This window comes from Trichechus manatus, unplaced genomic scaffold (genome assembly GCF_000243295.1).
Source record: "Trichechus manatus latirostris isolate Lorelei unplaced genomic scaffold, TriManLat1.0 scaffold00114, whole genome shotgun sequence".
In the NCBI taxonomy this organism is placed as follows: domain Eukaryota; kingdom Metazoa; phylum Chordata; class Mammalia; order Sirenia; family Trichechidae; genus Trichechus; species Trichechus manatus.
Genome location: NW_004444050.1, coordinates 472517 through 488942, shown reverse-complemented (window position 1 = coordinate 488942; position 16426 = coordinate 472517). Strand labels below are relative to the sequence as shown.

The 16426-nt window shown below is 39.8% G+C and overlaps 1 protein-coding gene across 3 annotated transcripts in view; it reads left to right on the top strand.

Annotated features, from left to right (window-relative positions):
- The window catches only part of VPS41 (VPS41 subunit of HOPS complex), a 282612-nt gene that overhangs the window by 232377 nt on the left and 33809 nt on the right, over nucleotides 1–16426 (top strand). For all 3 annotated transcript variants that reach the window (XM_023738305.1, XM_023738307.1, XM_004383951.3), the window contains 5 exons: nucleotides 2743–2870; nucleotides 4474–4618; nucleotides 6995–7036; nucleotides 7182–7232; nucleotides 11362–11499. In XM_023738305.1, the coding sequence (XP_023594073.1) occupies nucleotides 2743–2870; nucleotides 4474–4618; nucleotides 6995–7036; nucleotides 7182–7232; nucleotides 11362–11499 (504 nt within the window). The remainder of the gene's footprint in view (nucleotides 1–2742; nucleotides 2871–4473; nucleotides 4619–6994; nucleotides 7037–7181; nucleotides 7233–11361; nucleotides 11500–16426) is intronic.

Here is a 16426-nt window from a genome sequence, read left to right as displayed (position 1 = left end):
TTCTCTGTTTGGCTTAGTTTTTCGGATCTTTGTTGTGGAGGGACGGCGTGGTGCTTCTGCCTAGACCGCCATCTTGCCGGAGACCTCGCTATTTTATTTTTTGATGATTCTGTTACAGTTCTTTTACAGGATTCAGCTCTTACTTTTTCTAGTAACTATTTTTAATCTTGTATCATCAAAATTATTCTACTGAGTCATATCTGGAAAACTTTTGACTGAGGCTAGCAGAAGTAAGCACTGTGTAAAACATTAAAATTGGAGCTTGTAGAATTTTTCTGCTGAATGTTTTAGGATGTCTGCCTGACCTGTACTATTAAGAAGTTTAATGTTTAATTCTGAATTAAATTGTCACATAATTGATCCGATAGTAATGTTGAATAGCAACATTTTGATCACATATTATGTGGATGAAAGTTTTGTGCTGCTAAACACCACAAAAAAACTGCAGTTAAAAAAGCTGCCTTTCCTGGGAATATAAACTTCTGAATTTTCTTGTCTTCCTAAAAAGATCAGAAGTGACTGTGTTTTCCTTGGAAGTAATGCTGTTTCTTGAATTATTTCTGTGTGGTTTCGAGTTGATTGCATTTAGCTCTACCTGTTAATTTACAGCCTAGCAGAATTGCTTTAAATAGTCCAGCTTTGCTTCATAATATTAATGACAAATGTATAAGATATGAAAAGTGGGACAATTCCAGTGGCATTTCATTTAATGAAATGAGTACTTTTTAACCTTTTACTTACTGTGATAGGCACTGAGGTGTTCTATAAATTTGCTCATTCCGTCGTCATAGCTCCCTAATGACTGTGTCCTCTAATAAATAATATGGGTCACAGGGCAGATTTCGTCAATATTTCTTAGCTAGCACATTTATTCAAGGGTGTACGAAGCCAGTTAAGCAAAGAGAAACCTAACATGGGATGTAATAAATGTTTGTTTCAGTTTATATTGGGGTCATCATGCTTTTATCATACAGTGCGACCGGTCATCTTGTCTCAGTTTGTATTAAAAGTTGACAGTAGTTTGAGGCCGTTACATGGATGAGAAAAAGAGAAAGTGAAGCCAAGCTTTCTTCCTCTTATTCCTAGTCTTGGGGTCACTGAAAGCTGCCAGTAGTTGGGTGGATATCTTTGGGGGCTTCTCATTACCGTATACGTTGTTCAGAGTCTTAAGAAGATAGAAATTTGATCCAGCGTATCAGTTTGATTCAGAGAACATTTGAGTGTTCTAATCTAGCAGTTTTATAAAATATATCATTTTATTTAATGAATCCCTTTCCCATATCCCTAAAGTCATAATCATGCTAATATGCAGTAAGGTTGAAATTTGAATGAGAACACATGTAGTCTCTTATTCTTATTTCTTACCATCCTGCCTAGTGGTTATTTTTTTAGGTAGAACTTTAATGAAGCTATATTCTTGTTTCTTTTTTTATTTTCTTCTTACCAAATCCTGGTGCTTTACAGAAGCAACATCTACCTGTTTTCACTTCTAAATATCATTTAAACAAATTCAAAGTAGATCATTACAACCTTAGTTATCACTTGATATTAATATTTTTTCAATAACATGAACATTTTTACTTCTATTTGCCGTCTTTTTAATATATGTTAAGTTTGCTGGGGTTTTTTTTCCACCCTAAAAGTTGTCAAGAATCAGTAAGTCAACCACCTCGTTGTACTTGGAGTTATAAAACTTGAGGGCTAAAGTCAGGAATCAAGAGGGCAGAGGCTGCACAGGATACTAGCCCCAAATCAGTCTTTACTGAGGGGAAGGAGGCAAGGTCTCATCAGGGGGTCTAGAGTTATCTCTCAGAACCATAAAATTTAAGATCCAGAGGTAAGCAGAGTGAGAGCTAGGGGATAAGACTTGAACCAAAGACTTAAAGCCATCCCAAAATCAAACTATAGTTAGGAGCCAGAGTGGAAAGAGGACAAAGATGGTAACTTGTTAAAGGTAGGATGCCAGACCTCCTTAGTAGATTAACATAAACCCACAAAAGACGATTTCACCTCGGGAACCACCTAGGCCTGAGCAGGGCAGCCCTGTTCAGTTGTGCTCGCTGTGCAGTGCACACCTGATAGCCAGCTGCACACGGCAGCCCAGACCTGAGTGCATAGAAGGTGGTGGGGAAAGCAGCCAACTTGGATAACATCTGTAAGATATTGAAGATGCTACCCAAAGCTTTATGGTTACTCAGAATGAGGATGGAGCCAGTCAAACCTATACTCTGTATGTGCAGCGGAACTTTATAGAAAGAACAGGAACTCTTTCTTAGTAGCACATCTCATAGAATAAGAACCTACTTGCCAGGAGTGTTAAATGGAGATTATTGTGTAGTAATTCTCCCTGCCCCTGTTACCATCCCCCAAACCCATAGTTTAAAAATTGGTGAAAAGTTTATTGACTAAAGTTTTATCATATTTTTATGCAAGTAATGCACACCTTCTACATATTTTTACCCAACGCTCCTTCCTCCCGTGAGGTATTTTCATAACTTCCATATGCTAATTTTTTTACAGCAGCACATTAAAAATAATTGGCATAAACGGTGCTTGTGAAAATACATTGTAGGAGGAGGGAGCAATTGGCAAACAAATGTAGAAGACATGCATTGTTTACATAAAAATATGGTAATTTTAAAATTATTTGATCAGTTATGTGAATACTTTTAAGCATTGTTTAAACTATTTGGATTATTATCCTGTTTGAAGAGTCTTTTTCTTTTTCTCCCTCCTGGTTAGGGTTTTGCCACTTTAATCCGAGAATGGCCTGGAGATCTGTACAACAATTCAGTAATAGTTCAAGCTGTTCGGGATCACCTGAAGAAAGACAGTCAAAACAGGACTTTACTTAAAACCCTGGCAGAATTGTGAGTATATTTTAGTGCTGCTTTTTCCAAATCAGTATCCATCAAAACTTTTTCATATTTTAGGTTTGGCAAACTCTGAATGGGGAGCAGAGTCCCTGGGTGGTGCACATGCTTAATGCATTCGGCTGTTAACTAAAAGGTTGGTGGTTCAAGTCCACCAGAGGTGTCTCGGAAGAAAGGCCTGGTGATCTCCTTCCAAAAACTCAGCCATTGAAAACCTTATGGAGTACAGTTCTACTCTGACACACATGGGGTCACCATGAGTTGAAGTCGACTCAACAACAAATGGTGGTGGTGGATTGAGGAGATGTAGGCGGAAGCCTTTTATACCTGAATGTAGTCTTAATAAAAACCTTTTATAAACCTCAACTGAACAACTGAAAAGTAAGGAAAAGGTATGAAGCTGTACTGTTGGCATAATCTGTTTCCCAGAGGAAAGGAACTCCATAACTGCACTTGGTAGAGACTGTGTGGTCAGGGAGGGAAGCTGGACAGTTCTTAGGTCACTCATGCAAAAGAATTTCCCAGGGGGCGAGGCTCTGTGTTGTTGTTCTTGCCTCTGCAAATCATCTCAAACCTCAAATTCCTTATGTATAAACTTATAGGTGACAGTTTCTTTACTGTGATTATTTTAAGGTATAAATAAAATATCATCAGAGAGATGCACAGTGCCTGGCACTGTGTCAGGGCTTAGAAAATAGAAACTGTGGTTAATATTTTCCATATTTATTGGGCACTTTCAGTGACTCAAGCTTTGTGCCAAAATACATTTCCACCCTCAAGGAGCCTTTGTCTAGTGAAACAAGAAGTGTACTGCAGATATACTCAAGAAGAATACTTTGCATCAGCCCTTCTCTGCACTCCCACCAACTCAGACCACCCTGTCTCCCATCTTCCTACTTTTTTGCCCAAGACCAAGAAACTTACATCAGAATGACCTAGAATTCAGGACTGTGTAAGACTTTTGATGGTGAATTGTGCTTATAGCATTCTAAGTTGGAGTGCTGATCATTGTCTCACGGAAACATTGTTCTACGTGTTCTTTGGATTTAATAGTCCTGCTAATAGTGCACTTACAGTGCAATCTAAATTGAGTGAGCTTCAAGGAACTGGCTTAGGGACTTAATCAATGTAAAAATGTTTCAACAGAAAAACACATTTCAGTTTTATTCAGCTGCCTTACAAATAAACTTTTAGAATATAACCCATTTGCTAGCTGAACCTTGCTTGTAAGAATTTTTACTGATTTTTCTATTGCTGGAATAAGAATTTCTTTCTTTCTGGATCATAATTTCTTTCTAGTGTATGGATTTCTGCAAAACAAAAACTGAGGTGGAGGCACCAATAATGTCAATTTTTATTACTTGGGTTTTATAAATTTTCAAAACTCTGGGTGAGATGTGAGGCAAGGTTCTGAGAAAGAAATACTTGGTGGTCATATATAGTTAAATCCCAAGGAATATTTTTCTAAATAGAGTTAATTTTTCTCTCTAAAACAGGCTTTTTGGTTTTTAATCTTGTAAAACATGATCTGTGTGTATGTGTGTTTGTCTTTTATTGGAACTGTTGATGAACAGTAATGTAAAAAATTTTGTATTACCAGATACACCTATGACAAAAACTATGGCAATGCTCTGGAAATATACTTAACATTAAGACATAAAGACGTTTTCCAGTTGATCCATAAGCATAATCTTTTCAGTTCTATCAAGGATAAAATCGTTCTATTAATGGATTTTGATTCAGAGGTAATGTGTTTCTTATTTTAATACTAACAAATTATTTTTACTAGTTCAAATTTTAATAAATAGACATCCATATAAATGGTGGATTGGGTAGTGGATCACATAGCTTGGTTGTATGCTGATCATGCTCAAAACACTCTGACCCTTACTAGGTGTTGTTTAATCATTTTAGTTGTCAGCATTGAGGAATCTTTTCAAGCAGCCATAACTTGATGTGGAGTTTTTAAAGTTGTGTGTGTAATTTTTTTAGTAAAACATTTCTTAGAATTCATAGAAACAAAGAAACAAGCCATATGCTTTGGCCCTTTTAACTTTCTTAATTGTATGTCCCCGAATTGAGATTTTAAGTAAATTTACTTTTTGTCCCATTCATTGAGGATTTATTCCTTGACATTCTTGGATTTAGCCTGTGGAGTTACCACTGGTCTTGGCTGATGCTGAGGTAAAAGATACACGGACATTTTATTATTAAAAAAATTTGAATAGTGTTTCACTTGACTAATGAAGGGACCCAGCTTCACAGCTCACAGTAGCTCTGATTAAGTGATACAAACAATATGTGTTTGGGGGGATTTTGTTTGTTTATTTTTTTTGGTAAAGGAAGCTAATGACAAGTGCTCATGATGGAAATAAACAGTTTCTCCTAGCACGGTAGTTCTTATTTAGAAAATTGAAATTTTAGATGAATCAAAGGATAGACTCCTTAAGGCTCTTCAGAAGGGCTGCTTGCATTTTTCAATTATATTTTACTGTATTTAGGTGTATTATTTGTTATTCACAAATTTAAAAATTTAGATCGCTGCTAAATCTACCTCTTTTTCTAAAAGATGCTTTTAGCCCGTTGCTGATACTGAATGAGTCAAGTGTTTAGGGATTAGTATAGTTCTGAGGAAGCTCGGGTACAAAGGTTCTGCTTCTCTAGCAGAAAGTGACTAAGAGGATGAAATGCTTATATAAAAATTAATTACATTTCCTGCTATATCTGGTCTCTCCCCGTGTCCATACCCCTGAGAGCCTAGTTTTGCATATGTAGCTGTGGAAAAAAGATGGATGAGCTGAAACTCATTGCTATTCAAGATTATGACCCAACGGTAAAGAATGATAGAGTTTCTAATAAGACGATAGGGATAATCTATTTTCACATATTACAGACCAAAAAAAAAAAAACAAAAGACATGTTTGGGGCCGACTGCTAGTTAGTAACAGAGTTAAGAGCAGAACACAAGTGTTCTACCTGAGCTCTCTCAGTCTGATGGTCTGGCTTCCCATTTCTACTACCTCTTGTTATAAACGCTGTCTGATTTGTTTCATGAAGGTACCAACCAACCAGTTGCCGTCAAGTCGATTCCAACTCCTGGAAACCCCATGTGTGTCAGAGTAGAACTGTGTTCCATAGGGTTTGCAATAGATAAGTTTTCAGAAGTAGATCACCAGGCCTTTCTTCCGAGGCCCCACTGGGTGGACTCAAACCTCCAAACTTTTGGTTAGCAGCCAAGCACGTTATCCATTTGGACCAGCCGGGGATACGTTATGAAGGATGAAGGTGGTTAAAGTAGCTTCTACAAGTCCATGAGCATTGTTATATGCTTATGAAACTTCAGGTCACTTTTTTTTTTTTCCTGGCTCTTACTCTCTTCTCCACACTAGACCAGCACCTTATATCTGTGGCATCTCATAAGGTGACCTGGCCAAGGTTCAGGTGGCCAGAAGAAAAGCTCATTCTTGTGGTACTGGTAGTGAGATACTCTCTCCAAGTACTGAGAGTCACATGAGAACTTGTGACAATATCTGAGATATAAAGGGGGCTAGAATATGTGTATTCAAGATGTTTTGTACTTAGTAAGTCATAGCACTCGAGCGTAACAACGATTATGAGCATGGCGCAGGACCAGGCAGTGTTTCGTTTCGTTGTATGTAGGGTCGCTATGAGTCAGAACTGACTCGATGGCACCTAACAACAACAACAAGTCATAGCAAGAAACCTTGACCGCACAGTGGTTAAGAGCTACGGCTGCTAACCAAAAGGCCGGCAGTTCGAATCTACCAGGCGCTCCTTGGAAACCCTATGGGATAGTTCTGCCCTGTCCTATAGGGTCGCTATGAGTTGGAATCAACTCGATGGCAGTGAGTTTGGTTTTTTGGAGGTCATAGCAAGGCACCATGGTAGCAGTATGCAAAACACATAGGCCTCAAATTGAGACACATTTTGAATGCATACTTAGAAGTTTAACCATACTTAAGTGCCATTTTAAAGCTAAAGGCCTCCTTAAGTACAGAAAATAAGCCCTCTACCTTTAACTGTCCTGATGTATACATGTGTTTAATGTTCTCTTCTTATATGGCAAGTTTCAATGACTGTGGCTATTTTATATATTTCAGAAAGCTGTTGACATGCTTTTGGATAATGAAGATAAAATTTCAGTGAGTACTTTTTGTTTTTATGGATGTTACCGGATGAGTGTTCGGGACCACTAAGCCATAGAAAAGAAAGATGTTTATCAGATAATTTTGCAGCTTCGTTTCTGTCCTCATAGCTCTACATTTGAAATATTCTTTTTTTCTATAGATTAAAAAGGTCGTGGAAGAATTAGAAGACAGACCAGAGTTTCAGCATGTGGTGAGCATGACAGTCATCTTTTGCCTCTTTGACTGATTATTGAGCAGACCAACTCCCAGTATTGGTGTCAGCATGTTGGAGTGGCCTCCTCAAGGAGGTTAATATTCGGATTGGAGATTTGCCCACAAACAGTATTCTACAGTTATTAAAATGGGGCGTATGCCATGCATCTGAGGCCAGGGATTAATTACAGATCAGGCACTTAAATTTCAACTCACAGTTCAATTGCAACAACAAAAAGAAATCATCACATTCATTACTGTGGTATCACACAGTGCCCAGGATTAAGTACCTTTCTTCTGTCGTTACCATTAAATGTAATTATGATGTAGCCGAACCGATTGCTGTCTAGTTGATTCCGACTCATAGTGACCCTGTAGGACAGAGTAGAACTCCCCCATAGGGTTTCCAAAACTGTACATCTTTACAGAAGCAGACTGCTGCATCTTTCTCCTTCGGAGCAGCCGGTGGGTTTAAACTGCTGACCTTCTGGTTGGCAGCCAGACACTTTAACCACTGCACCACCAGGACTCCTTTTAATTATGGTGTAAATCACAGCAAAAGCCAGTCCCCTGATATGTGCACTACAGATATTAAGTTCTCACGTCAGGGAAGTACCACACAACAGATCCAGGTCTGGGACCACAGAATGATAAGAGCTGAGCCTCACTTTTTATCCCCTACCCTGACAGTAGCTAATCTCACTTCCCCCTGTGATCTTGGTGGTTGTGCTATTTGAGGCCCATTATTCTGGATTTCCGGGGGTTGGGGAGCAGACTACTTTGATTCTCTGCATTGTTATCATCCTGGTAATAAAGGAAGAGTAGATGTTTTCTATATCCTTTAAAAATCCATACAATAGAGGCCTTCAGTGGAAGTAGGGATTGTACCAATAGGACTAGGGGTGTTGAACACAGTGAGTGCACTTGTATCTTTGTTTACCTCTTTGCACCCAGGAGGAGGCTTAGGGAATAGAGGATTTTCTTTGAATGTCAGTTTTATACATGAAGCTTTTGAAGACTCCAGGATAGACGTGGGATTCTCATTTTGATCAAGGGTTGTTCAGGTGCTATTACTGTATTGTTAATGCTCGGCAGTCTCAAGATTACTTGCTTACCCAAGCAAGGCTGTGCTGTGCTGGCCACCTTGGGAATGCATTTATAAAGCAGTGGTTTCTGGCCTACTTAAGCCATGAGGCAGGATTATGAGCAGTAGGTGTTTATGTGACGGTGTAATTACCACTGTGGTGCAGTGGTGGCAGGGCCTACACTGAAATGGCTCATCTCCCTAGTCAGCCAGTGTAATGTCTCTATAAATTCAACCTGACTTCCTTTCTTGTTTGTGCTTCTGGGAAACAGCACCATGTATCATAGCTGCAGTGCAATAGATTGCTTTTATATGGCCTTTCTAGCTCTGGTCTTGTACCTTCCACCAAAAGATTGGGTGGGACTATGCAGATAAGGTGCTTATAGCCTACCAAGACGATTGGACCGTTTGCTAATAGTACAAATAAGGTGAATTGTGGGGGGTGGGACCATGCAAATAAGGTGTATGGAACCCTAACAAGGGAATTGGTCAGTTTTGCCATCGTAGCTAGGTTTAAAATGAACCATCCCAGAGGCAGAAGGTGGGGACCTACCTCACTACCACTAAGAAGAAGAGATGGGAGCAGAACACATTCTTTGGACCTAGGGTCCCTGTACTGAGAACCTCCTAGATCCAGGAGAGAGAGACAGAGAGCTGTAACATCAGAGACGTCGCAAGACAACGAGAAGCAGTGGCAGAGAAACAGCGGCAGCAGAACCAGGAGACAGGCATAAGACTGTGCAGGCTTCCCAGCCATGGAGCAAGGCAGTTAAAGTGGATGTGCTGACCCACAGATCGAGAGCTGAGAGCCTTCAGGCCGGAGGCTTCCTGGTGGAATGGGGTGCCTTTGGGCACTTTTGGTGCAGCTAGGCTTGCCGACCCATGACCCATGGAGCGAGAGCTGAATGCCTTCAGGGAGGAGGCTTCCTGGCAGAGTGGGATGCCCCTGGGCACTTGCTGGCGGAGCTAAAGAGCTTTGTAACTCTTGCCCCCTTGGAAGAGGCTGGGCCGAGGGGCTGAGGCCAAAGGACAGAGAGAAGTCTACCTGTGGGCCCAGCTGAGAGGAAGCTGTCCTGTCTTTCTCAGCCTGAGTGGTAACCTGTTACTTGCCTATTAAACTCCATAACTGTGAATATGGTCTTAGAGTTCTGTGTGACCATCACAATGAATTATTGAACCCAGCAGAGAAGTAAAGAGTGCTGTGGGAGGTACGACTGGTGTCACAGTTGGTCAAAAGTTTGGAGGGTAGAAGTGTGTCTGATCTCTGCTCATAGGAATCGGCTTTGAGCTGTTGATGCTGATGATGATTCTTTCTCCTCCTACTTGTGAAGTTAGACAAGGAGGTCTGACCCCGCCCTCAGGCACTATTGTTACAACAGCCCATGGTGGACCCCAGAGTCAGGGGATGGACAGGGCCTTTCATCAGACCAGCATGACTATGTGTGAGCCTCGGTCCACAGATGAGTTGAGTGTGACTACTCTGACCACCTCTTTTTGCCTTAGGAAGATGTGGACATTTAACCTGAGGAGTGGTTTCTTAATGTGTATATGTCATGGTTAGGCCTGACCCAAGCCATGGTGCTTTCAGTCACCTCATATGCATGTGAAAGCTGGACAATGAATAAGGAAGACCGAAGAAGAATTAATGCCTTTGAATTACGGTGTTGGCGGAGAGTGTTGAATATACAATGGACTGGAAGAAGTACAGCCAGAATGATCATTAGAAGGAAAGGGTGGGGGGTCTTCATCTCATATACTTTGGACATGTTATCAGGAGGGATCAATCACTGGAAAGGGACATCATGCTTGGTAGTGGGTGAGCAAAACAGAGGAACATCCTCAACAAGATGGATTGACACAGTGGCTGCAACAACGGCCTCAACCATAACAATGATTTTGAGGATGGCACAGGACCAGGCCCTGTTTCATTCTGTTGTACATAGAATGAGTCGCTATGAGTCAGAACCAACTCGCCGGCACCTAACAACAACAAGGCTTATTTAGTGGATGTATACAGTAGCAGGTGTTAAAATCAGCTAGCTCATTTATAATCACAGCTTCTGGGCTGTGATTATGAACTGAGGTACTTGGAAACAGCCACTCAAGACGTGATTAAGCTCTTCCTGCTTCCAGTGGCTTGTGGGGTTTTTGTTTATGTTTAACATTAGACACTGAACATCGATTTCTAACTTCTGTGTAGTATATTGATAGAGTTAGTCTTGCCTGCTGGTAGAAAGTAAATTACTCACTTCGTTTGAAGTCCATTAACTTTTCAGACAGCTAGGGTAAGAAATGTGTTTTGAAAATTGGTTCAAAACACCTGTCTTCTACCTGATTTTTACTCCTGTCTACCTGCTGATGAGTTAACATTGTTAACATTGTTGCTATTTCCACTTATTATTCCTTAACTGGTTTGTTTTTGATGTTACTCGTATAGGCAGCATTTCATTGCAAGCACGGATACCAGTAAGACTTAACAGAGAGGAGATGCAGAGTGGATGAACACGAATGTAACACTTGCTGCTTGAGTTTTTAAGAGCTGTACTTATCACATGACTCTACCTTCTTTCATGTAAAAAAACTTTTAGGACCTAGGAAGACCACTAACCTCACATATTTGTTCTGAGGTGAAGCAGATAATGACAGCATTAACAACTATTACTATCAGCATATCTATAGTGCTTAATGTTTGCCAGGCAAAGTTGTGAATGATTTACAAACGGTAGCTCATGTAATCTTGACAACAGCCCAATGAAGTCTTTGCAGATATGGAAACAGAGTCACAGAGAACTTAGTGATGTGCCCAAGGTCACATGGTTGGTAAGTGGTAGAGCTAGGTCACTGGTGCTGTTCTAGAATGAACATCAGAATCTTGCCCCCTGAAGGCATTCTCCTTTGCACTTCTTCTTTATCTTCAGATGGCTTTTCAAAGCTGCTTCTGCCTGACCACTCACAAAAGCTGTTTAGAACTGAAAATAACAATGCTACCTGGGTATTCATTTTCTTATTTAAATCTTCACGGTTTATCCTTTGTTCCTTTTAGTATTTGCATAAGCTTTTCAAGAGAGACCATCATAAGGGGCAGCGCTACCATGAAAAACAGATCAGCCTTTATGCAGAATATGATCGACCGAACTTACTTCCATTTCTCCGAGATAGCACCCACTGCCCACTTGAAAAGGTAAGTCACTGACTCCCCAATTTGTACACATTAGGTTAAAAAGCTGTTGCTGTTGGAACCCTGTTGGTCATTCTAGTCCTCCAATCTCTGCTCATCTACCTCTGTTCAAAGGGAAGACTGTTTCTTTCAAAGCAGTAGGTTTTGCTGGGATGTTTTGATGAGAAGTGAAGGTCCTGTTTGATTCAGTTTGGGTGAGGAGCTCAGGCACATCTGTGACAGGCTTAATTGGAATAAAGGTTTACTCCAGGGTCTAGGACTCATAATCAACCCTTAGGGGAAAAAATCATCAGGAGTCTGAGTCATGTACCAGAGTCACAGTAGGACTGCAGAGCCAGGGCTGGTGTCCACAGTCAGAAGCAGTTACTCTGGTTGGGAGTCAGGTTTGCTCAGCCAAGGTTGATAACTTAGGCCCTGTACCCTGTCTGGTTTAAATACCCACCTTGTGTGTTTCTCTGTATTTCTCTGTCTGACTCCTTTCCACTATAATTTTCTTAGTCTCTCTTTCCCACTATCCTGTAAATTCTTCAAAAACAAGGAGCTTGTCTTACTCATTTGGTAAACCCAGTACCCAGCACACATTAGACACTTACTAAATGTGCATAGTGAGTGAATGAATGCATAAATAAATGCACATAAGAGCCTAGTTAGGGCCAAATATGGACCAGTTAGCTTTATAAGGCTGCTGTTTCAAAGTAAACTGATACTTACTATGTACATACTTGGGTAACTGGGCAGTCTGAAGGTCAACAGTATTGTTTTCCATAGTTCTTGATACCACCTGGAATGCTGTCTAACATCTACAAATGTCCTACTAAATTCAGATGGCCAGATAACGAATATTTTTTAGTCAGTCTTCAATCAAACAAGAAAGCATATTTGACCTTAAGGGATATGTATAAAGACATTGATTGATGACCTGCAATCTGTGCACATTCACAGCTTTTATAGTTGCTTCAAAGCCTACAGTTTATGAAAAATTATCTTACCTGAAAATTTATGAAAAAATCAGCATTTTATATTTGGGGCCCTAAGACATTTTTTAAAGAATGAACTTAGGAATACGTTGTCGTTGTTGCTGTTAGCTGCTGTCAGGTCAGCCCCCAGCTTATGGTGACCCCATGCGTAACAGAATGAAACACTGTGTGGTCCTGAACCATCGCTATGATGGGTTGCAGATCAGACTGTTGGGATCCATGGGGTTTTCATTGGCTGATTTTCGGAAATAGATTGTGAGGTCTTTCTTCCTAGGAATACATCGCTTTACTCTAAAAGTAAAAGCAGCTATTCTCCTCTTCTATCACTGAAATCTTATAATCCAGAAAAGGAATGATGGTCTTATTCTTTGAGCAGTGCTCTCTTGTTTGTATCTCATCTTTTGAGGAAATATCATTTGCTGCCAGAAAGGACATGGCTGTCCCCACTCGGCCTCCCCAGACAGAGCTACGCACGCATTGGCAACTAACAGCCATCCTGCGCTCAGTTTCCTTGGTCACTAAACACAAGATGCAGAGGAAGAACACTCTGGATTCCAGTATGTTTGTGTACCTCATGCACTGTCAGCCCATGCTGGTTTAAAGTTTTCAGATCTATCCCTGCGCAGCAGAAGGCGCACTACTTGACCCAAAAGGGGAACATTCAGAAAACTGCAGTCCTGCACATGTCTCAGGAGTCCTGGGTGGCACAGAGGTTAAGCACTTGGCTTAACCCACCCAGAGGCATCTCAGAAGGAAGACCTGGCAATCTGCTTCTAAAAGATCACAACCTTAAAAACCCTATGGAATGCAGTTCTACTCTGTACACATGAGGTCACCATGAGTTGGAATCGACTCAGTAGCAAATAGTGCAGCTGATACAGGTCCATGGTTCTTCTCACACATAGAACTTATTTAGAGCCTTTGGGTAGAACTTTTAGATTTTTTTCTCTGCTTCTTTGAAAACAACAAATAGCATATAAAAGAACACAACGCAGGCATCCTGAAACCAATTATGTTGTAAACACAGTTGTGGTTTTGTAAATTCTCCTGCTTTCTACTGAAAGATTAGATATAGTTATGGTGGAAATGGCCATCATGAAGTATCAAGTCAATAATCCACATTTTTAGAATTCCTTAAATGGGCTTTCATGTTACAGATCATTGAGATTTCTTCATAAGAGATTATTCTTTGTCAGTGATTCATTGTGAGAAGCCTGTATTGTTGCAGAAAACATCGCGCTGTATCTTTGCTGAGATACCCAAAGCTGTCTTAAAGGGAATATTCATGACCTATTAACTCATGATGGATCTCCTTCCTTTTTCTTTAGAAACAGGGCTTCTCTTTACACTTAATCATTTTAGAAGCTAATTCCTTTTATGTTTACTTGTAACATGCAAACACTACCATATGTACCAATTCATGAATAACAAGTGGATTTTTTCCCAGTTAAACACATCCCAAGTATGCTAGCAGCAAAGTGAAAGTCATGGAATACAAGCTGACATTTTTTTGCCTAAAGAGGGACTCATAGAAAATGTGATCTTCTTTTGTATTGAATATAAAATTAAGAACTTTAAAATTTTAATGCCGCCCCCCCTCCCCTGCCAAAGAGATCTCCACTTCAGAAGAGTTTGTAAGTTATTTAGCCCTATGGATGCTGAAGAGGATTTTGGTGTTTGTTTTATTTGAAATGGGAAATGTTTCAAGTTTCAAAGTAAGTTATCCTGAGTGTGGTGACCCACTATTACTGATAATTCAATTCTGGCAGAATAACAGCTATGCCTTCCTCATTTCCAGTTGTCTGCCTTTGCCGGGATGGGTTAACTGTTGAGAGGAGGAAAGACTGCAAACTGGCAACTGGTTGAAACCTCCACAATCGATAGTATTTGGCCAGAAACTTTGTAGAGACTCTGATACCACATCAAAAGCCCTTTAGGGACATGGTTATCAGAGGCCAGAGTTCAGGATTTAAAATCACCATAATTCTGAAATTCAAAAATTAATCATAAGCTTTTAAGAATTTTTCATTCTAAAGGAGATACAGAGTTTGAAGGAATTCATAATACCTATAGTCAGAATAGACCGAACAGTAACAGGTTTGGGTTTTTTTTTGGTTTTGTTTCGTTCTTTTGTAGCAATTAACGAAGCCCTGGTGGCACAGAGGTTAAGAGCGTGGCTGCTAACCGAAAGGTCGGCAGTTTGAATCCACCAGCCACTCCTTGGAAATCCTGTTGGGCAGGTCTACTCTGTCCTGTAGTGTCAGTATGAGTCAGAATTCAGTGGGTTTGGTTTTTGGGTTTATAGCAATTCAAAAAGAATAAAAATCCTTTATATTTCTGTAGTGGTTTATAAAACATGGTATGCTTTCAAGTACCTCATTTCGTTTAACCTCTACAAAAGTGCAGTAAGGTGGGCAGAGTCGTTTTATACACAACAGGCTGAGTTTTAGGGAGGTAAAAGAAGCAGCCTAAAGCGCACAGTTAGTTAGTTGAGGGGCCGAGACTCAGAAGCTGGCTCTCTTAACTTCAGTTTCATTTTTGTTTCCTCTATGCCAAGGAATCATTTTTCAGCTTTAAAATATTAATCAAAATACTAACGATAACAACCACCATAATAAAGGTATCCCTTAGTGCGAGAATCCTGAGGAACATAATTCTTTAAACAGTTAAACTGTCCTTTCTACTGTCATTTCCAAGAGTGGTCATCAGGCACTGGTTTTCGTTTTGCAAGTCTGATTTGCTTATGCCTAGAGGAGGTAGAAACTAACATTATAGCTTTGGCAAATTTATACCTGGGTTTATGATCTCTTATATCTAATGGCATTCACAAGGTGACAGTATTTATGAATGTGGAGGAATAAAGCTGGGAAACCTAAAGTTTATAGATATTCATTAAAGAAATTTAAGAAGATTAGATAAAAAAGATGCTGGGGCCAAGGCTGGGTAGAAATCGTTATTTAATTTACCATTGATGAAGTTCTTACTAGTTACCCTACAAACTTCTAACTATTCCCTACCTTTATACTAAATCAGGAAAAGGAGGATTAAAATATTATTTTTACTCATTGTCTTTATTCTGCTAGTTCACTTTTATTTTTATTACCGTTTTCTTTTTCTGTATGTCTTGAGTCTACCTGTGTATATGAGTGTGTGCGTCTGTGTGTGTCTGTGGGGGGTGAGGGGGAGATGTTCTGTTGACTTTAAAAATCTGTTTCCCTTCTCTTTCCTCTAGAGGGAGCACTGTGACCCAGAACATTTAGGAATCTAAAATAAGGAAACTGTTTTTATGCCTCATTTATGGCAATAATAGGAAAATCTTATGAACTAGAAATACTGTCATTTTATACTTTACTCAAGACTCCTAGCATTCTCTGGAGTCTCTGTTTTTTCATTTATGAGATGAGGGTAATTTTAAGATACTGTTAGAAATTAGTTGTAAAACATTTTAAAATCTCTGCAATTCAAATTTCCGAGGCTCAAATGAAGTTTAAGCTTGATAATACACATCTGCTTGCATTCCAGACCATTCTTGACTTCAAACTTGCTTTCAGATAGTCTTTTCCCACGTGGATTGTCATTTTTGATAGTATCATCTAAGAGCTTAGAGCAGCAGTGTCCTATAGAACTTTCTGTGATGATGGGTATGTTCTCTGTGCTGTCCAATGTGGTAACCACTAACCACATGTGGCTATTGAGTATTTGAAATGCAGCTAATGTGACTGAGGAACTGAATTCTAATTATCTTTTATTTTAATTAATTTGAATAGCCTCATAAAGTAAGTGGCTACTGTCTTCGACAGCTCAGTTGAGGCTTCAAACTGCAAACTCTGTAGTTTGAGAGAAACATGTTTTCAGGCATTCTCATAGGTCTAAGAAAAGTGGGGACAGTTCTATGTGAAACTTTTGAGTGACGCTTTGAAGTGTCAGTAAATGCCCACGTATGAAACTTATTT